The sequence below is a fragment of the Enhydra lutris genome, unplaced genomic scaffold (genome assembly GCF_002288905.1).
Source record: "Enhydra lutris kenyoni isolate GAN:26980312 unplaced genomic scaffold, ASM228890v2 scaffoldscaffold23, whole genome shotgun sequence".
Taxonomy (NCBI): Eukaryota; Metazoa; Chordata; class Mammalia; order Carnivora; family Mustelidae; genus Enhydra; species Enhydra lutris.
In genome coordinates, this window is record NW_019154107.1 from 13067551 (window position 1) to 13090997 (window position 23447).

At 41.1% G+C, this 23447-nt stretch overlaps 1 protein-coding gene across 1 annotated transcript in view; it reads right to left on the reverse strand.

Annotated features, from left to right (window-relative positions):
• The window catches only part of LOC111150534 (dystrophin), a 2087545-nt gene that overhangs the window by 199185 nt on the left and 1864913 nt on the right, over positions 1-23447 (reverse strand). The window contains exon 62 of the mRNA XM_022508030.1: positions 6827-6887. Within this exon, the coding sequence (XP_022363738.1) occupies positions 6827-6887 (61 nt within the window). The remainder of the gene's footprint in view (positions 1-6826; positions 6888-23447) is intronic.

The following is a 23447-nucleotide window of genomic DNA, read 5'->3' on the forward strand; positions in this document are numbered from 1 at the left end:
TAGAAAGCTGATTCTGTTACATCCACTCCCTATTATCAATGGTGCTAAACAGTAAAGTGAAAAAAGGGTTTAATATTGTTTGTCCTTTATCCTGAGAAGATTGATGGCTCAGTAAGAATTTTCAAGGGTGATCTGAAGATCCATTTTTCATTCCTCTGGAAAATTGTTAAGTACAATTTTTATTTCCAAGTCAATATTCATAAAATCAGAGAATGTCAGGGTTGGAAGTGACATGCGGTATTGTGTGATTCAGCCTCCTTAGATGACGGATGGAGAAACTGAGGCCCAGAGACCATAAGTGATTCACCTGTGGTCTAATAGCTAGTTGAGGGGCACCTTGCTGGCTGATCTCAGGGCTCTTGAGTTCGAGCCCACATTAGGTGTAGACATTACTAAATAAATAAAGCTTAAAAAAATTGCTGGTTGATAGCAAGGCTGAAATTAGACTTCAGGTCTTCCTTTTTTTTTTTTTTAAGATTTTATTTATTTATTTATTTGTCAGAGAGAGAGAGAGCGAGCAAGCAAGCAGACAAGCAGGTAGAGCCAGAGAGAGAAGCAGGCTCCCTGCGGAGCAAAGAACCCAATGTGGGACTCGATCCCAGGACCCTGGGATCATGACCTGAGCTAAAGGTAGCAGCTTAACCGACTGAGCCACCCAGGCATCCCAGCTTCAAGTCTTCTGATGCCTGCTCTATCTACTCGTTTTGTAGAGCGTATACCTCCGCCAATCTTAACCAGTGCTTAAATGGAATGCCAGAAGACCACCATCATTCCTAGAAGAGTGAGGTGTCAGGAATGAGACCTAGGGGAATATTTTCTATGTTAGGTATCATAATCCAGTGTTCTTTATTATAAGAGCCCATCTCAGTCTCAGAAAATGTATCCACTGCAAAGCAGCCAGCACAGATACTTAGCATAGTGGTCGCTGTTAAACCTGAGACATTGCTAACTGCTCCTTCCTCTCCATAAACACAGGTACTGAAATAGTGAGCAATAATTCAAAGGAACAAATAAACTCACCCAAACTTGAATCAGAGCAACTCCTGGCACAAATAATAGGGAGCTAGAGCAAGAACAAGGGCAAGATATGCTTTAAATGGGGGGTGGGGGTGGATTTGGAATCTGAAAAACTGCCCAGAAAGTAGTAATCAAGGCACTATGGTACAGAGGAAGGTGGTGTCAAAACTTAGATGCTACTAGAGGTAGGGAGCATGGGCGCTTACAGTTAGATCAAGGTTCACCAGTTTAATCGAGAATAGAGCAACAGGATACAAGAAGACACAAACACCAAAAGGCACATTTAGGCAGATGGCCACAATTCCTTGCAAAATGTCAAATACTGGTACCAGGAGAGCCACAGGAATGGTAGCTATAGAAGACAGTAGAGTCAGGACGTCAATGGGTTATTTTGGCAAAAGATACCGTAACAGTAATAAGAAATGTTGCTTGGAGTGACTGCTGGCTTCAGTCAAGGAGGTTTTATATTGCATTTGGCTAGGCAGGAATCACCAGGGAGTTGTGAGCAGCTCACACGCAGTAGGTGGCTGCAGAAACACGCCTGCGATTGAGGGCAGAGAGAAGGGCAGATCAAGGTCATTCAAGCAATATAGACAACGTCCCAAATGACCTGCAGGAAAAGACAGACGATCCCATGGACCTGAGCTGCTTCCTGAGCGTGGCATGTAAAAAGAGGTGAACAGTTAGCACGTTCCCCAGATACCAATTTTTTGCTCTCCTGTGAAGCGCTTCAGAGATACTGAGACAGGGAACCTGCTGGAATCGCTTCCTGGTGGTCCAGTCAGCAGGCTGATTACTGGGTTTCCGTAGTGACCACCTCCCGGTTTTTTAGCCACAGCAGGGTCTTTGAAAGAGGAAAGGACCAGCTTGTGTGAAACCCAAAGCCTTCCTAGGGACCACCTGGCAGAAACAGAAGGTCAAACCCTTCAGCCGGTATTAGAGAAAAGTAGTAGGAGACCCACCTTCCGGCCAGAACTGACATAAGTAGAACCAGCTATGACATCAATTGGTTTCTCCATCTCTCACCAATGGGAGATGGCAAGGAGTGTTTCTTTTCTTCATGAGTGAGCCGAGACTACAGACAATGCTAACAAATTTAATAACCAATATTTGGGCCATCCCAATTACGACCTCCCAAGGAAGATATAACAGAACTGGAAGAGATCCAGGAAAAAGCAGCTAAGATGATCAAGGGGAAAACTTCTCTTTTATTCAAGGACAGACTAAGAACCTAAAAAGGATTAGAACTTCTCAGACTGGGAAGATGAAAGTGAAGAGGTGTTGTAAGGGATTGTGAGATCGAAGTCGACTTGGGATAAATACCGTTGTAGTCACTGAATTCCACAGTACTTACTGGGGGCCACCCCTTGAGGTTCCAGAACGTACAGTGGAGAGAAACTGCAGTATGCCTTTGTTTCTTTACCCAGAAATCAGCAGATTCATGGAACTCATTCTTCTGAGGACAAGGTTGAAGAGGAGAATGGACAAAGTAAGACACCGCTAGACAAACTCCACGTCAACTGATTTATGATGGATTATTAAGATATAGTTGGGATGTATCCTAATGTTTTTAAATGAAAATTACTAGGTTAACTGATGAATAGTTGCTGGTGTCTGTATCTGGGACAGGGTTCTGGGCTAGTTGCCCTGCTGGTCTGACCCAGTGTGCTATTTCTTACGCTCTTATTATGTCATCTACGCAGGAACATGCTGCACACAAGGTTGGGATTCCTAAATTCTTTTGACAGTCCAGAACACAGAAGAATAATTTTCTAACTCATTAAGAAAGCAAGAGAGTCCCAGCTCTTGGCTCCGTTTGGTTTGCCCATATGGGAGTATGCAACATAAAAAGGTGAAAGAAATCCTAACAGAATGCAGCAGCTGGTTAAAGGCTATTATATTGAAATTTTCATGAGTTTGACAGTAGGCCAAAAAACTACAAAATGGCAGAGAGCGGAAAAGGCAGTTGTAACAGGTTGAACATTGTTGGTGATTATTTTTTCAGGGGCAATGAAAGTTGTAATCAAATAACCTGAAAGAGATGTTGGCAGGAATAAGAGAGCCCCAAGGGAGAGAGAATATGAAAACTGTAACAATGATGAATGCTATGAACTAATAAACTAGACAAACATGTAGTTTGAAGTATCAAAATCAAGATTCTTAGCATCATATGAAAAGCTGGTGTCAGGATGCAGGCATAAACACCGCCTGATTTGTAAGCTAGAGCAGAAGATGCCGGTAATGACTTACAAACTCAGGCACGAGTGCACAACTCAACAGCTAACTGTAATGGGGTTACTGGTGTGTAAACCTCTGCTTATTTAGGTGATCAGTTTATCCCAGCACTGAAAAGGAAAAATTACTAAGTATTAAAAAAAAAAGATTCCAGGGCACCTGGGTGGCTCAGTGGGTTAAGCCGCTGCCTTCGGCTCAGGTCATGATCTCAGGATCCTGGGATCGAGTCCGGCATCGGGCTCTCTGTTCAGCAGGGAGCCTGCTTCCCTCTCTCTCTCTCTCTCTGCCTGCCTCTCCGTCTACTTGTGAGCTTTCTCTGTCAAATAAATAAATAAAATCTTAAAAAAATATATTAAAAAAAAAAAGATTCCAGGTGTGGGGGGTACCTGGGTGGCACAGGAGGTTAAGAGTCCGACTCATGGTTTCAGCTCAGGTCTGATCGCAGGGTTGTGTGCCTGAGCCTGGAGTCGGGCTCTACGATCAGTGTGGAGTCAACTTGGGTTTCTCTCTCCCTCTCCCACTGCCCCTTCCTACCCATGCACAGATGCATGCTCTTTCTCTCTAAAATAAATGAAAAAAATCTTTAAAAAAAATCAAGAGAAGACATCTGGCTTTGTGCCTGGAAATGTATGCTTAAAACTCATGAATGCAAGTTGAGACAAGGTAACAAAGAGGAAGGACAAGGTGGGGACTGGTTGAAGTAATGTCATTATTAACTTATTAGTATTGTTATTTGTGGAAAGATAAGACATCTTGAATTAAAAATGGTGTTAGCCAGTGCATGAAGTCCACTGAACTTTGTACATCAAAGTAGTTGGCTATGAAAAGAATCTTTCAGACAACAGTAATGTGTAATAATAAATTACAAATGACACTAGTCATCTATTTGCTGATGATGTATATTTTCTGAACATATATTCTCCCTACACTAGCTTAACATTTTAGAGGTATATTTGAGAAATTATATAATCTCTAATTTCAAACAGATTTTAATTTTTAGAGATAAGGGACCTCCTGAAAGCTTCAGAGGTATTTCTCAGCAGTTATGTAATTCCTTGTTCCTAGAACGTGATCCTTTCAGAGGGTTTAAGGTTTCCAGATTCCCCTTTCTAGGGATGTTTTTTTGTCTATTGCTCTGTCTCTTACCAGTAAATCAGGCAGAATGATAGTCCTAAATTAAACATCAAGATTTGAGCATTTTAAATGGTTACCTGGAGAAACTGGAGCAGGCTGAGGGAGCATATCTGCAGCTAATTAAACAGTGGAAAAATAGAATTCGTATGCTTTTTAAAAATAAGAATTTATATTATGTTAATGATTGCAATAAAGAGTTTTTAAAAATAAAGAGAAACTTCTGGAAGAAAAGCTGAGATTTTAAGTTTCTGGATTGGGGCAAGACCAATCAATGAGTCCTACTCAAAGCCTTTAGAGATCACCAAATCCAACTTCTTATTTGATGAATGAGACATTAAGGTCTGCAAAGGCTAAGTGACTTGCCCAAGGCCACATCACCAACTCATGACAGAGCCAGGACCAGAACTTAAGTTTTCTTGTTTCCCGTCTGTGCCCTTATTGATATTGCCACCATGATCTTCAAGTCAGCAAAGGAGCACTGGACAAAGAGAGGGTAGCTGCTCTCTGATTCCAACAAGGAGCATCAAGAGACTAGTTCTGGGGGGCAGTGTGGGGGGAATTACAGGTTTTCTTTAATGTGTCTCCTTTTTAATTTTGGACTGAATTCATGTTCATCACCACAGAGCAATGATCTGGGGTCTTTTGTAGTGGGTGTAACATCAGGGAGAAGATGAATATTTAGGGAAAGAACATTGGCAGGGGTGGGGGCAGGGGGAACACTAGGAATCCCTGTGAGATACTTCATAAGCCCCAAACAGGAATAATCTGGAGAATAACGGCTCGAAGAAGCTTTGGGTTTTCAGGTGGTCCTCCAACCTTGGCTACAAAAGAAGAATCTTTGCTTAGTAAAGACCATCTCTTCATCTATCAGAATGGACCCGGATAAAGTGACAGCTTTATAAACAGGCTAAAGAAGTAGTAGTTCCCAAACACCTTAGCGATGAAAATTTGTGAAAACCAAGACACTGGAGATGACTGGGAGGAGCTTGAATTAAGTGTTTTGCAAACTATACGGTGGATGTAAAGCCATACAGGGCGTGTCTAAATCAATTTACTGTTTAATAACCCAGGTGATTTAAAATAGGTATTAAAATATATAGAGTGACTGAATAACTACACAGAATAAAAAAAAAACTACAATACAATTTTAAAAAAAGAACAATAAAAAGCAGGATCGAAGCAGATTGAAGGAGAATGTTTAAAGGTAATTTTACTGGTAATTTTAGCATGAGTTGACTAGCCACGCTTCCTCAGGGAATAGAGAACTAGGTATTGTAGGCCAGGTTAACGTCACATTTCAGAAATACATTCATTTGTGAATATGCAGATTAGCCACAATAAATGCTCATTTAGGAATGTGATACCTTGTCTGGAAAAAGTTAATAAGACAAAGCCTTCCTAAAGGATATGTTTCTCCTTGAAGAGCCCAAAGTGTTCTCTCTCCCCCATTCTTCCGGGTTAACACAATTGAGGCATGTAATCTAATTTCTGCAGAACTGTGATAATAAAGATCTAGGATTGTCGATATTGCTTTAGACCTGAACTATGAAGAATTGATGGGCAGGGGAAGAACAGAAAGTGACCCGATAAAACATGGGAGGCTGGAACAATGGGAACATGTGGAGTATTTTTAGTCAGACTCATGGCAAAAGCAGGTTCAAAGACTTTAGTTGGTACTGAAGATTATTTCATGAAGCCAACGAAATTAAATTGTTGAGACGGCGGATTCAAAGTGAAATTGAAGTTGAACTCTATTGCACAATCAATGGGAAACTGCTAAGGTCTCATCATGACTCCATATCCTCCCTTCTCTCCTTTCCACATTGACGCGATGTATCATAATTTGTATTTCACACAGCAGCCTGCAGATGGTGCTTCTAAGCACCTGTATTCCTGTGACTGACATAAATGGCCCCAGAAAACAGTATCATTCTGTTGTCATTATGTGAAAAACGCTGAGTGCTCTGTACGGAGAATGAACACCTCAGCTCCACACATCTGGGCCCGCCGCAGACTGCCTTTTGGGGACATGAACTATTTATTCACCTAAAACACTGTGTACAGTGAGCTGAAAAAGCATCCATCTTTGCCGAAAAAGAAACGTGGGCAAACCCCCAAATAAATGAAACTGTCCTTACGTACTCACTCCCACTACCAATAATATTATCTGCAGCTCTTTGTTCGATTGTGGAAAATCCACACCACCCCGATCACAAAACACGACACATGCGCTGCGTCAAACGGGTTTTCCTAAAGGCAGCTCCCCATTGCATCAGCACATTTTCAGGGGTAATTTTAGCATGAGTTGAATAGCCTCGGGGAATAAAGAACTGGGTATTGTAGGCCAGGTTAACGCCACATTTCAGAAATACATTCATTTGTGAATGTGCAGATTAGCCACAATAAATGCTCCTTTAGGAATGTGATGCTGCGGACTTACTTGATATAGTAGGGCACTTTGTTTGGTGAGATGGCTCTCTCCCAGGGACCCTGGACAGAAGCTGAAAGAGAGAAAAAAAGAGGCAAGGAGGTCAATTTCACCACAAACAGGAAAGACAACATTAATCTCCAGAATTACAATTTTACACTGATACTGGTCTGTTTGCTCAGTTGCCCATGAAGACAGGACGGATTAACCTGCTGTTCTGAAGTTTCTGTCCTAATCTAAGTGAAATTGAACTCATTCAGGCACAAAGATAAATGCAAAGGAAAAAAAAAAACCATTTTACCGCTAAACCTATAGAACAGATAAGAAATGGAGTGAGGCGACTGATGTGTGTTCTCTTATGTGTCTCCACTGGGTGCTTTTCTTATAACACTTCCTGTTGCTGCTTCTCAATATCTTTTACTATTTGATTGACTGGGTTTTATTAGTTTAGCAGCTGAAACATCCCTACGTGACAGAGTTACATTCTAAGTTAGTGAAGTTAAAGCACTACACTTATCATTCTGATGGGCTTGTTTGCGTCTTTAGTTTAAACAGAATCCAATCTCATCGACCAAAAATATATTTAATTGATGCCACAAAATGTCAGCTGACCAGCATGATCTTATTGGACAAAAACCAATCAAAATCGAGAGAGTGGCACCTGATAGCAGAGTATAAAAAAACTTTTGTTGTGACAAGTGATGAATCCTATAGGTGAAATTAAATTGCACATACTGGGAATTTGTTTTATAACGACTATATTATGTATTAGTCAAATCAATCATCTTTAAATTGTATTTTAAATGCTTAAATTGTCTGGGTTTTTCCTTTCCCAGAGATGAGCTCTAAAAACACCTTTTCTATACTGTTGAATCTTATGGGTTTTTTTTCTTTCTTCAAGACAAAATAATCATGTTAGGATGCACTATGCTATTTCCTCAGCAATAAAATCTTCCTCCTGAAAAGAGTTTTTATGAAACTGGAGTTTTAAGAGGCAAAGAATATTATCGGAATACAAATACAAGAAGCATGCTTATTAACATCTAGCAATTTTATGTGTATGTACATTTTTTCCCTGAATTTTCATCCTGCTTATAATTTGCAGCCCAGCTGATGCTGACCATCATTTCCTACTATGAAAAGCTTCCTTCTAAATTAGTCTCACAGTAAATTCACTCCACAGTATATTGAGATGTAAGAAAACGTCAAAGCTAATATATCCTTGACTACACTGTATAATATGAAAGAACAGCTTCTAATAAAAGTTAACTTCACCCACTGCCAGACAATTTAAGGGTAATGAAACTACAGATTCTTTGTTTTATACAGAGTAATAGAGGAATTGAATCACCCAACCTTTAACCAGACATGCTGCTTTGTACCTTGGTGATGTATCATTTAAAAGGTAGAGGACATGGATTTGCATTTAGTTGCTAATTAGGCCTTTTCATTTTGGCAGACAGATTTTTAATATGGGGAAAAAAGAGACATTCATCTGCGGTTTTGAAGTAGACCCTTGCATTCGGTGTTCTTCTTCTATTCCTACCTTCTCTGCCTTTCTCATTATCTGCCCTACTCTCCTTTGTTCTCTTCCTTTGCTAGGATACAGCCCTCTCACCCTGATAAGGCAATAAAGGAAGGTAGATCTGACTTGAGAACTTAGGCTGAACTCTGTGACCTAGCTGGGCAGAGTCGCATGTTTCAAAAACCTAAGAACCCTACCCAAACCCTTTCTAGGAGGAAACAATGCAGGGAGTCAGAAATCCTAGCTCCTGCCTACTCAGCACACCCCCTCTTAAAACCACAGGCTTGCAGAAGGAAGAAGAGAGTTTCCGAGAGCGTCTGGTCCAGCTCTCACCAGCTATATTGCCAAGTCTATGAATGTCTAAACTGAGAAACTGCTATTCTTTTCTTAGAGGGTGTCAGTGGGCTGCACCCCACTCTTTTTTAAAATATTTTATTTATTTGACAGACAGAGATTACAAGTAGGCAGAGAGGCACACAGAGGGTTGGGGGAAGCAGGCTCCCCACTCAGCAGAGCCTGATGCAGGGCTTGATCCCAGGACCCTGAGATCATGACCCGAGCTGAAGGCAGAGGCTTAATCCACTGAGCCACCCAGGTGCCCCGAACCCCACTCTTTCTGTCATTATTCCTTTCCAGTTCTTTATCAGTTTAATGGTCCAGAAATCATTTCTGATTTGGAGGATGCTGGGGATATCATCTGATAGCAGAAGAGTCCATTTGAATTTCCAATAATATACTTAGGTATCTGTTAGAGAGAAGTGTGCTTGGAGAGGTCTAGGGGCTGCCTCGTTGGCTCAAGGTGTGGGGAGGCTGACTGAATGGAGCAACCTTGAACAGAAAATCTAGCAAGAGAGGAAAAGCAGCGGTGCCCAACTGAGCTAATGGCCACAACTACATTGAATGTCTACAGTTGACTTTGTACTGTTGAGCATTAAAAAGAAAAAAAAATCCAATAAAATGCCAGAGGAGTACTCAGAATATGCTTAAACTAAATAGTTGAAAAGATTTCGAAAGACTATTCTAAAAAATTCTCAGTGCCAGATCAACATGAAAATTTAAGTGTTTGTAACTGCAGGTCTCAAGTGTGAATTTTCCTTACAGAGTATATGAACTGTTTATAAAAATTGTTGATTTCTTAGTTTTTTAAAATCAGACAAGCCTTTTTTCTTTGTGTGTAGCTATCAAGTGAACCCAATGGTGAAGGTCAGTGAATTTTCTGTGCTGGAAAATGTTTGTTCCCCTTTGACTCAGTCTGCAAACGCACCTAAGCAACTTAGGTTTCATCATTTGAAACCCTAACATTTTATACTAACAAATGTCCTCAATGAAAAAAAAAGGCAACTAGCAATGGCCTTTCCCCATTCCTCCCCTGCCCCATCACCACCACAAACACACTGGAACGACTTGCTTTGGAAATAGCACTCAATCCAAGGAAGGTTCTACGTGATTAGATTCAGTGCGCCTTCTCAAGAGACTATTAAAAGGTTGTCGGCAATTTCACTTGCGGCTGCCGGAGGATTCTGGGCTTGCATGTATTCAAAAGTTGATCAAATATACAGTAACTCTTGTAAGTGTGTCCCAGAATTACCATTTCATTTCTTGCAGGGGTGCTGACACCAACAACAGCTGTTTCTTGTCTTGGTGTACCAGTAAGCTCGTCATCATTCACCAAGCTAGCCTACGTAATAGACACACACATCTTTTATGCCTGGCATGTCCATTTTTAGTAGCCCATCAAGTGCAGATTTATTGGCAAGTAGCTTTTATATGACACTGTGCTATCTTTTGGTATTATACAGATGTTTCTCTAACCACTACGTGTAAATCCCATGCAGCTTTGCGATTCAGATCCTTGAGTGTAAAAACCATGCATTATTGTATGGTACCAGCACCAGGGGTGGTTGTCTATTGAATTTAAATAGCAAAGTGCACTTGAGTTTATTCATTCCAAAACCAACCTCTAAGTTTCCCCTCGCATTACAGATGCGCTATGTTATTAAGAGCAAGAAAGGGGAGCAGTTCTATCTTCAAATGCTTTTCTTCCCTCGAGGTGACAGCATTCATTATTGTGCCCAAGGTAGTTTTAAAAATCATGGAGGCCACATTATGTGGGCGAAGTTCTTATTTCAATCATTTTTTAATGCACTATGAACAGAGTGTGCCAAGTGATGCACATGGGGGCCTAACCAGAAAATTAAAAAGAATATTAATGGTATTTAAACCATGCCAAAAGAGCACTCTCTGGAATTCAGACCCAGATACATTCATTCATCTTTCTACTCTTCTTCTATTTGGTAGACTTGGTGTTTGATAATGTAATTCAGTCAAAAAAACTGGGGGCAGGGGCTCCTGGGTGGCTCAGTGGTTAAGCGTCTGCCTTCGGCTCAGGTCATGATCCCAGGGTCCTGGGATAGAGCCCCACATTGGGCTCCCTGCTCTGTGGGAAGCCTGCTTCTCCCTCTCCCATTCCCCCTGCTTGTATTCTTTCTCTCACTGGCTCTCTCTCTGTCAAGTAAATAAGTAAAATAAAAAAAAAAAAACTGGGGGAAGATTATAAAAATAAATAATATAGCATTCATTGGAGACGGAATAGAAACCTCAGGTATGGGGTTAACAGAAAGGCGTAAGGGAGAATTACTAGCCATAGGCCCTCAGCTTCTCGGAAAAAGGCCAATTCCAGTAATGGTTTTATGGGTACATTCTAATAAGGGGACTCTACAGCAATGTTTCTCCATCTTTCTTTTCTAAACCTCCCAAGTTCCCTGGCTAAGTATCTTTTTAGATATTTTTTCCTAATCTTCCCTGCCTTGTCCCCGATGAAATTTTGAGATCACAAATATACTGTGTATCTGTTGATGTACTGTGTGTATCTGTGCTTTATATAAAAAGAGTAAGATTTTTCATCTCCCGGGAACCAATTTTTGTCCTTATGGGGGCAATACTGTTCCCACTGAGAATACTTGATCTAGAAGGGGTGGCGGAGGCAGGGGAGACAAAGGGAATCCTCTTCTGCGCCTGCAACATGACCTCAAGCATGACACCCATCATGACCCTTGCGGTATTATTATTTTCATTTTGCAGATGATCCAACAGTTACACATGGAATAGTGTGCTAAGGTTCTAAGTCAGTAAGTATTAGATCCCAATTTTGGTTTATTACTCAAGTCAGATGACTCAGGAAATGGATAAAACAAACATGCTGTGACTACTGTATCCTCCCCACTGTATGCTCCTTAGTGTAATCCTCCCAAACACCCAATGTGGTTCCACAATTCCATTATTATACATGCAGAATGTGAGGCTCAGAACAGGTCAGTCAACCAACTCAGGTCATGGCAGCTAGTAAAGGGCACATCCAGGATTATAACCAAGTCAAGTCTAGTCTCTGTGCTTTATTTCATCCTATATGGTATGTAACAGGCATCTCCAAGTATTTGCTAAACAACTGAGTGACAAATTCATCTTAAAAAGAATATGATGTCTTCAAGTTCTTTACCCTCTCATATCTAAATTTACCCTCTACGTGATTTCCATCAAATGATTTCCCAGGGGGTATTGGGACAACTGCGCTGATCCTGGAAGGCCTCTTTGGTATTCCCCATAGCTCTAGTGATGATTAGAAAGAGCTTCCTTTTGCCCTCCTGTCCTCTTTCTGCCATCTTTCCATGCCGCCATAATGGTTCACATGAATGTCCCGGCAGATGCTCTCAAGAACATTAACCATGCTGAAGAGAGAGGCAAACGCCAGGCTCTTATTAGGCCATGCTCCAAAGTCATCACCTAGTTTCTCACTGTGATGATGAAGTATGGTTGCATTGTGAATCTGAAATCTCTGATAATCACAGAGCTGAGAAAATGGCTATGAACCTCAGGGGCAGGTGACAAGTGTAGAGTGATCAGCCCTAGATCTGATGTACTATTCAAAAATCTAGAAAAATGCTAGAATTATCTGCTCCTGCCCCACCAGTTTGGTTTTATTGTCCTGAAAACCTCAGCTGCCATCATGGACCATGAAGAAACAAGATGAAAACACACAGGAGGGAAAATCCTGGGATTCATTTTCAAGGGATGCACAAATAAAATGCCTCAGAGAGAAAGAGAGAGAGAAAGAAAGAAAGAAAGAAAGAAAGAAAGAAAGAAAGAAAGGAAGGAAGAGAAAGAGCAAGATTGCTTTTATTCTGGTCAAAATCTGCCTCACTGTAATCTGTCATCTCCAATATTGGTCCTATTCTAGATATCTAAATTAAATAATCTGATCAGTTGAGAGAAACTAATTTCAATAGACCTGAGACCTATTTTCATCTGAAAGATGAAAACAGACCCTGGTTCTTAAACAAACAAAGCAATACCTAACACCACCTCACTCAGTATTGGATACATTTTTACAGAGCACCTACTATGCACTAGGCACTTGGCAAAGTCCTGGCCCTAGTGCACCCGTTAAAACCCAGTTCCTACTACTTTGCATTTTAGTTTCTGAGGATATTCTTCAATGAACACATCTAATATTCTAGCATTAAAATCAACCAACTGCTATCTACTGAACATATATTATGTGTTCAGCTCTGCATTTTTAAAAATTTTTATTTATTTTATATTTGCAGGCAGCGGTGGAGTAGGGTGGCGTATGGTAGGGCAAGAGGTCCTGACATGCCCCATGCCCTCAGGACATTATTATTTAAATAAGATCAGGTTTTAGAAGAACATATATTCTAATGGAAGTAAAGCAGTTAGAGTCCCAGCCAGAAACAGATGGCACATTCTTATCAGCTAAGTTGAGGAGAATTTAGTAAAAGGGCTGGTTTGTGCAAACAAACAAAGAGGTTTGTGCAAGGTATAGGGAAATCACAAGGGGTAACAGTAAGAACAAGGAACTATTAGCATCCCTAGGTCTGAAGGACAAGGACATAGAGCCATTACTGGAATAGAGTGGGGGAGGGGGAAGGAGAAAGCAGGAGAAATAAAGGGAGAAGAGAGGGGTTAAGAGGGAGAGAGAAAAGAGAAAGAGGAAAAGAGGATAATGGCCAGAGTTGTAGTAACCAGGAGAACGGAAGCCATCTTGGCCACAGTGCCCCAGAAGCAAACATGAAGTAGTTTGAGTTGTAATTCAAGTAAGCACTGATACAGGAGCTAGAAGTAAGGCAAGGAAAGGAGCCAACTTGATAAGGGATGCAGTGCTGCTTTAGGTACCTGGGGCCCACCACAGCTGGGGATTTCAGGACAGAAGTCACTTCAGAGTGATTCCCCCTCTACTCACTTCTAAGTGGGTGAAGGAACTGGAATATTTATTTACTATTGCTTGAGGGCTACTCCTGGAGTATGGAGGGTGGTTGGGTTGGGTCATTAACTCTCTGGCCTGCCCCTTGTGAGCTGGTGAGCAAGGCCTCTGGCCAGAGAAAGCCTTGAAGGCCTAGTCACAGGTGTGTGTAGTTGAAAGCTGAGGTTTGGTGTGCTTGGGCACAGTGAATTCCAGAAGGTATATGGGGAAGGCCTTGACAACTTAGGCTACAGAAGATATGCGCTAAGAATGACGGAAAAGAAAGATGTAAGAAATCTGAGTTACTGAAGGATATGTAGTCACCATTCCTGTGTATCTCTGGATTGCTTTGTGAGAAACTTATACACCTCTACTTTGTGTAAGCCACTGTTAATTCGCATTTTCTGTTACCTGAAGTCAACCTTGCTTCTGACTAAATTACTCTCACCCATCCAGACCATCTATGGCTGCTCACATCATTCCTGGTTCACATTGCCAGTGGCTGAAGAGCATTCCATTAATGGCTGTACCATGATTTATTGAAGAAACACCCACTTTGGGAAAATTTAGATTGTTTTGAGTTTTTCACTGTTGTAAGTCAGGCTGCAATGAACCTCTCTGTAGATAAATCTTTGCACACAGTTTTGCCAATTTTCTTAAGCAAAATTCCTAGAAATATATTTATTTCATTGAAGGCTATGAACACTTTAAAGGCATTTTATACAAATTACATTCCTGCCAGCAGGACTCTTTCTTTATTGATCCAGGAAGAAAGGGAAAAAATCCATTTTCTTGCTGGTCAATGGTATTTAGTTGGTATAATTCTTAAGGCACATTAGATATACTGCCTGATACAGATTATTTGAGAACATGCTTCTCATACTCCTTCTTTCCATGACAGATTGTAAACTTTCTGAGTTCAGAGAGGCACTCAGCACATCGGCTTTCTGTCTCAAAGCCCAACCCAGCATTTTGAGAGGTATGCGGATCAAGTCGAAAGTGTCTAGAACATAGATTCAGAAGAAATCGATTTGAGTTCCAACTCCACCATTACTCCCTGATCTTAAGCAAGTCTTGCTTTATCCCTGAGCCTTATTTATTTTATATGAAAAATAGGAATAATGATATCTCCCTTGCTGAAAGGCTGTCAGGATAAAATGAGAAAATGGATATGAAATTGCTTTGCAAAATGTTAATCACTATACAAATAATGTTTGTAATCACATACCTATGGGATGTTGTCTGAATGTTGGTAATTCTAGAATCAACCTCTCTACCTCAACTAAGCAGCAGTTGTTTTCAGCTCTTGCATCCATTCCTAACTACTAATAATGTGCCATATACGAGATAAAGTGTAGCAGAGAGAAATGCCTTTGAACCCGAACTGCTTGGGCTTACAATATATTGTACCCTATCTTTGCTTAGACCAATGGCTTCTGCTCAACAGGTCCTTCATTCTCAGGTAGACCATTTGTCCAATATTCATCAACATGAATGATGAATGGATGAGTCCATATTTGATACAATGGGAAAGAGAGGGCCAGAGACTGCTTTACAATCAGAGGACTGTGATGATGTAAAGATAAGAATACTGTTCTTGCGCTACTATGTATAATGGATTGGAGGTAGGAGGGTGGATTTTAGCAGGTAGTTCCTAAGTGAATTTGGTATCCACTCAGAGTGAGAAGTCACATATGACTCTGTACTTCTATGATTCAGTTACTAAGCAACTGGGAATTTGGCAGAAAAAATAAGCTGGAAGGTAAATTTCAGATAAATTTCATACTTAAGTTAAAATATTTGGAAGGCAGGTCTTTTCACTGAAACTCAGGTGAAAGGACAAGACCGTAAGTACTAGGTGGCAGCTGAAGCTATAAACATAGCTGGACTCCTGCAGGAAAGGAGGCTGTTAAAAGAAAAGTGTACCCTGGGAAGCGGTCTGTAATCGGGATGCCAGTAAACAAAAAAACCCTCCAAAGAAAAACAAAACGGAAACTAGAATAAAGTAGGGTGAAACATGAGAAACAGAGCCAGATTGTGAGCCATTATGAGTTCCAATGGGTTCCAGTGGACTAAGGTATAGAAGAGGAAGATCTATTTGGTCACAAGACCACTGGTGATCTCAAAAGGGCAATTTCGCAAGAGCAGTGAAGGCCGAATCAGATATAAAAGTTGAAACAGCTGGTAGATAGAGGGAAGTAGCAGGATGAGGTCCTAACCAAGCATATGAGAAGTTGTGTGTGAAAGAAGAACATACAGGGACAGGGGGAACATCTGATGGCTGGTCATCCCTCTCTCTCATTCTGTAAACCAGCCCACTCAATTAATGTATTTATTCAATTTGCTTAGTGTCTTCTCTAAAATATTCCATTACACACACAAAAAAACCTTATTTCCACCTTTTTTTTTAGTTCCTGTGGTCATACTCAAGATTACAGTACAGTGCTGAAGTTTTCAAGTAGTTATCAATGCTGAATATATGTGTATGTATCTCCCACTCTTCCCCATTGTGATGGCTTTCTGTATGATTTGTATTTTCTTGTGAGGGGATGCGCCTAGTTCTGGTAGCAAGAGTAAGTTTTCCGTCGATTGCCTGAAAGGCCAAGTTAAATTGAACACTTTTCAAAAACATTAAATCAAAATAAGAATAGTGCTTTATATGTCTGTATCATATATCAAAAGTAAAGATTCAATGAAAACTTTAAGATCACTTACTAAACTTTCAAAGATGGGCAGGTTTTCCATAAAGATTTCACCAGCAGAGACAGATGGGCTACATTCCAGAGGGGAAGGTCACAAGAGTGATGAATGAGACCTCTAATGTCTGCCCTAGCTGTGAAAATCTTTATGGCTAACTAAAATTCCTCACGAATAACAACCTGTAAATATTATATGAGCTGTCAAGCGGAGAGCACCGAGCTCTGGGACCATCGCACATGGTGAACAGAATACCACCCCATGGGATTTGTCAGTAGACTGCCAAGGCATTTAGCATATCAGGCTTCCATTTAATCTGGGAAGTCAAGAGTTCATACTAAACTACTCACCAATGTGACTGAGCTGCAGAGATATAAACATTTCCAAGTGCTGCTGGGTGCATAGTCCCGGAAAATCTCATAACCAATATTTGGAAGCATTGCCCATGAAATAAAATCTCCTTCAAACTGACTTATACAAAACCCCAAGAACCTCATCGTCATTATTGGGACAGTTAGAAAGAAATACACCTCCTAAGGCCAGCTATAGGAGGAGAGGTGTCTGTATAAATAGAGCTGTGACCGACTTATGCTCATGGAATGCCTGACTAATTCTGAACGGAACTGGCTGACAGTATTACCATAGCACTTTCCTCCAGGTAAAGGTGGCTATAGTCTTTAGGCCATCTGGGTTTAGCCAGTTACTAACAAGTCAGTGCAATATTGCCAGGTGCCTTTAGTGTCTCTCCAGATGTGCTTTTAAAAGACGGCAGGCAGTCAACAGCATTTGCTGAATGCTCTCTGTGTGAACGGTATTGTATTAGGCACCAGGGAAATTTCAAGGAATATAAAATTTGAAACCTAAGCCAGTAGGGAGCAACTCCAATATTAAAAACCAAATGACTGTAGATGGGATGCACATCCATTTAGAAAGAGAGAGTGAGAAAGAGCTAAGGGTAGGACAAAAATTAAAGCAAAAAGAAGGTGGGAGAGATTACATTTTGATCCCAATACCTTCCTTCACTGTGAAACAACAAAACATCTATAACTGAGCCATAGCTTCCTGGCAAACAGTACCATTCCCAGCCCCATGACCTTGGGCTTGGCCATGTGACTTGCTTTGGCCAACGGGGCTTTAGCAGACATGATAGGAACAGAGGCTTGTACTCTAGTGTCCTGGTAATCTGCCAGGAACACATGCCCCAGGTGGCCTCTGATTCTTCAGTGTGGGCCTTGAAAGCTAACATATTTAGAAATAACCTGAATGAAACTAGCAGCCTAGAGCCAAACCCAGCCAACCTCCAACCTATAGCCTGTAAGCAGAGCTTCGCAAACTTTATCTAGATCATCTGAACGACAGTTGGCTTGTAGACCTAAACACGTGAGAACAGAAACTTTCTATTCTCATATAGGAGGAAGGGAGGAAGAGAGCAAGAGTGAGAAAGAGGAGGGTAGGCAGAGAGAGAGAGGCGTCAAAAAACATGAAAGTGGTGAAAGAAAAGAAAAATGCTCCCAAGCAGCAGTCTCCCTGATTTGTTACTCGCCACATTCTCTGCTGTCATCCAAGGATCAATGGGGATTACCCACTTTCATCTTTGTAGTTGAGACTTGTGGGTTGCCACTTTCTAGTCCTAGAACCCTTTCTCTGAAGCTGATCATCTGTAAAGATTACAAGTGTAAACTTGAATGTGTCATTAAACTTCCCCAGTCTGTTTTCTATTCTGAGAGATGGTCTTACTCCTTATTTTACAGGGTTGCTATGAAGACTTAGGCTAAAGCATGGAAAATGCTTCCTCAGTGTTAAGAGTACAAAGTGCGCCATATTTTTTATATTCCTATTCCTACCCCCACTATCATCATCATCATCATTCATGTGGTGAGTCATTGGGATATTTATTTCATTAACTAACTTACTGCCAGTGTGAAGAATCCTAGGTAAACCAGCCAAATGACACTCTATGATTCTAGAGTTAAAGTGACGGGTACACAATAAACACAGGCATAGGCAACGACTCCAGTAAACAATTCCTCTTTCTCCTTCTGCCACCATTTCCTGTCTCTTCAAAAAATTTTATGCAGTTCTCAGAGTAGTAACACAGGAGAGGAGACATATCTTCCTTTTGGCATTCTGATGCTGGTGGCAACTATGACAGTCAATGGTGTTTCACCATTTTATATGAATATTGCTTAGGAATTCAAAACAAACAGATAAGTATTTTTAGAAAGACTTAGAACAAGACATTTTCGTTTTAATTTCTATTTTTGGTTCTGATTTTTAAATTAAATTTCACATGACCAAAGTTACTATCTTTTTTTTTCTATTTAAATTAGTGTGGCTTTTTCACAGGAGAGGAATGATTTGACCTCTTTAAGACTGAAGCCTTGTTGTCCTTTATTTTTCCCTAAGATAGCAAGGGTTCTGGTGAGTTTTTGTGTTGGGCTCCAGGAATACCAGAAGATTTGGTTCAAAACTTTTCCTCTTCCCTTACAACCTTTAATAGATATATCTGCTCCAGACCTCCTGGACCAAGGCTTTTGAATCAGTCTCTTTCCCTTGATAGCTGGCCTAGATTAAGTTCTACAACACAAACTCTCACTTTTTACCTTTTGAGAATAAATCCCTTTGTCCTTAACTCACATTGCAAATGAGCTCATTCCATTCCTTTTCTAATTTTTTTCCTAGACATTTCCTGCTCAGATTTTCTCTTTCCAAGTCAAATTGTCCCCATGTTGACTAATCCTTCAATTATTCTCTCTCATCTGCCTATTTCTAGCTCATTAAAACATTAGCACTCTCTAAAACCTATATTTATATTCATTATACATACATAAGAAATCCCTTTTCTGGACAAAAGGGCTATAAGGAGGCTACATGTAAAATTGGAAAGGGGGATATTCATCAAATCAGAATATATCCTGTGAACCTTGCTAAGTGAAAGAAATCAAGGGCCATACAATGAGAAGCCTTCTTTGCTCGATTCCTCTCAAATGAAATACTCTCTACCTTGGATTTGTACATAGCCTCAGAGACAATGTGCATTCACATTAGTTGTGATATATTTTATAAGAGATATATACTTGGTCTTTGTCTGCAGTTGCTGACTCTTGGAATTTTCTGGGTGAAGAGTGATAAAGGTGAGTTTTGTTATGTTAATGAGGCGACTTTTGGAAGGGCAAGATGGAACCTTGTCACCAGAGATATAACCTGTCTTTAGAGGGTTAGAACTTTCAGTCTCCACCCCTCCCCCAGACCTGGGGAGCCTGGAGAGGAGAGAAGCTGAGGGTTGAATCCAATAGCCAAAGATTCAGTCCATCATTAGTATGTAATGAAGCCTCCATAAAAACTCAAAAGGCCAGGGTCTGGAGAGCTTTTGTGTTGGTGAACACATGGAGGTGTGGGGGGGAGTGGTGCTCCTAGAGAGGTCATGGCAGCCGCACACACTTCTCACATACCTCGCCCTGTGAATCTCTCTCATCTGGATGTTCCTGAGTTCTATCCCTTTATCATAAACCTGTGATCTTGGACGTAAAATGTTTCTCTGAATTCTGAGAACAGCTCTAGCAAATTAACCAAACCTGAAGATGAACTTCTGGTTTACAGCCAGTGGGTCAGAAGAAGTACAGGAAACAATCTGGATTTGTGACTGTGTTTGAAGTCCAAGGAGGAGGTTGTGGAAACCTCCCATCTATAGTTGGCTAGTGAGAAGCACTGGTAAAAGCCGGGCTTGCGACTGACATCTGAAGTGTGTAGGGTGGGTGGGGGGGCAGTCTTATAGGCCTTTACCCTTAACCTGTGGGATCTGATGCTATCTATGGGTCAATGGGGTCAGAACTGAGTTGAACCTGCTGGTATGTGAGAATTCCTTGGTGCTGTGTGGGAAGCACTCCCCTCCATGGAAATTGGACTCAGGAACCTCATTTACTAGTCTATAAAGAATATCTCATTTCTCTTCCTGTGGAATTAGTTTCCTCCTTCCACTCTAGTCTTACCATTCCAATTTACCACAACCATAGGTCACGTTTTTGTTGTTGTTGTTGTTGTTATTTAAATAAGTCTTTCTCTTCTGTTTAGAATTTGAGCATCCCCAAGCCAGAATTCAGTCTTTCTCATCTTCCTATTCCAAATGCCTAGTGTTTGTTAATAAATATAGGAAGGAAGGCTACAGCCATAGTAAATCGGATTGGGTCACTTCTTAGCTCAGAACCCTCCTAAGTCTTCCCTTCTTAGGAAGAAATTTCAAAGGTTTTTAACAACAGTTGACAAGACCTGACGTGGCCTGGCTCTTGGTTGTTCACTGACCTCCTTACCCTTCACCATCTTGCTTCCTCAGATTCAGTCATACTGAACTCCTTGTTGTTTCCCAAACCCCACTAAGCTTACTCCTCATCTCAGGGTCTTTGACATTTACTGTTTCCTCTACCTGGAACCCTCTGTATCTGTCTGGCTTGTTCCCTCACTTCTCTACTCAGATGTCACCCACATGACCACCCCATTTTAAAAAGTTCCCTTCCCCTATCACCTCTAACCTGCTTTATTCTTCTCTGTCAAACTTATTATGACCTGACTGCCTTCTCCTATTACAATTGAAGCTCTGTGAGAGAGGACTTTTCTTTCATTGACTGCAGTTTCCCCAGTACCTAGAACAGAGTCTGACCTATACTGGTCATTGAATGGACTAGTTGAATGACAGAATGAATCAATTCTTAGCTGGCCGAAAATAAAGTGATGGTCATAAGTTTTCAAAGACATTAGATTAGGCACTAGACTCAGTTCTTTCCTATTGTATTAGAGAGGGAATAATCTTCAGCATGCCCAGTTAGTCATTCAATCAAGGCATATCCTGTACTTATCTCCAAGATGTTGGATGAGTGACATTAAAAAAAAAAAAAAAGGAATGCATGCCCTTTACCCTTTTGGTGCTCACACTCCAACCCATTTCCTTTTATGACCTATTTTATCGACTGTCCTTCATTCTAACTCTTGTCTGTCATTGGTATGTGTGCTGCTGGACGTAAGGTATAAGGCAAGAGGCTGACGTAACCTCATGCTGTCCTCAAAGTCCTTACTCATTAATGGAGGTCACAGGGTCAGATGTCTTAAATAATTATCATCACTACATACACTGGACAAAATCATCAACTTCATAATAAAAGCAAGAGTAAATCTAATCACCCAGTGATAAGAATGAGCCCATTACAATGCCTTTTCCTCAGATGCTTTGAAATGACTGTGAGTTACATTGTCTTCTCACAGATGGGGTTCCCCAGGTAAGAGACTCTGAGACAATGTTTAAAGAGCAGGGTATTTAGGAAGGTATGCCCTTGTGATCAACACCTGTGGAAGAGAGAAGAAGGAAGCAGGAATGGTGACCAAGAGAAGTCAAGCTAGGATGCAGGCCCAGTGACAGTCTCAGTGAATCCCACTGCAGCTCCTGAAGTAGAATGTTAGAATTCTCCTGCATTAGGCCAAAATAGCCAGGTCTTTATCCTCCTGCAACCATTGGGAGCTACCCTTCGAAGGGGTGTGAGCTTGGGGGAGTCAGCTGAAGCAAGTCCCCAAAGGACAGATAGCTGAAGGTTGTCTGCTGAGGACACTCCTCTTCACTGCATGGGACCGGGGAGTTGTAAAAAAGTAGGCTCAAATGACTCCTCGCACATAGGCCATTCTACTTAGTGTTCCATGTGACCCAACTACCATGGCTACACATTGTCCAGGAGTCAGGTATACAGGAGTAGTTCTCAGCCAGGGACAATTTTGACTTCTAAAGGAAGGCATCCAGAGACATTTCTGGTAGTCACAACTGAGAGGGAGGGTGCTACTGGCATGGAGTGGGGGAAGGCCAGGGATGTTGTTAAATATCCTATAGCACACAGCACAGTCTTCCCAAAAAAGAATTGTCTAGATCACTCAGTCAAGAAAGCCTGGTTTCAATATAAACAGATTGTATATACGTGACCCAATCAGATGCTCTTTCTTGGAGAGTTTGATTGCAACATATAGAGAAATTTAGATGGTTGAAATAGGAAAGTTAAAAAAAAGTTATAGGGCTAAAGAAGAAAACGGAAGGCACAAGGCAGTTGAAACTATAAGGACAAGGTGGAGAGGAGATAGGAGAGGGAAGCTATGATACTCTGGTAGTTTGAGTCTACAGCAGTAAAGCACATCAGGAGAGAAGCAAACACGCTTCATAGAGATTGGATTCCCCATCTTCCCTTATGTTTCCAGGGATTCCCCTCATCACCTAAGTCTATCCCCATTCCTTACAGCTCAAAGGACACAAAGCTCATCTGCAGTAGAATGAAATCAAGAAGACTATTACTGCTGATATCTAAAAGTATATTTAAAAATTCAAGAGAATTATTTTTCTAGAGAGGGACAGGGGAGAGATAGAGGGAGAGGGAGAGAATCTTAAGTAGGCTCCATGCTCAGCATGGAACCGACCCAGGGCTTGATCTCAGGATCTGAGATCATGACCTGAGCCGAGATCAAGGGTCAAATGCTTAACAGACTGAGCCACCCAGGCACCCCTCAAGAAAATGGTTTTTATTTTATTTTATTTTATTTATTTTTTAAAGATTCCATTCATTTATTTGAGACAGAGAGAGTGAGTGAGCAAGCATGTGCTGGGCTGGGGCAGAGGGAGAGGGAGAAGCAGGCTTCCCGCTGAGCAGGGAGCCTGATGCAGGGTTTGATCCCAGGACTCCGGGATTATGACCTGAGTTGAAGGTAAATGCTCAACCGACTGAGCCACCCAGGCTCCCCAAGAGAATGGTTTTTAAATTAGCAATAGTTTATGTAAGTCTACAAAAGAACAAAATGCCTTTATCCTCACCTCAAAGTTCTCACCAAAAAGTATTTTGTAATCCCAAGCTGGTTGTGTTCTGAAAATGGAAAACATCCAAATGGAAAAACAAGTAATGATTTTTGCCCACAGGGATGTGATTCCACCATTTCTGTTGTGCAAAGCTTTGTATTTTGGGACAGATGACAAAATGTTACCTTAGGCCAAACTCACAAATGCCTTCATTTTCTGGAAAGTGTAAAAATATACCTTTCAGAGCCAGCATTCCGCTAAAATCGTGCCCATGTATCATGACACTGGCTTAGCGCTGCAGTGCTGCTCAGTGTCCTAGGTCCCCTTGAGGCCCAGAGAA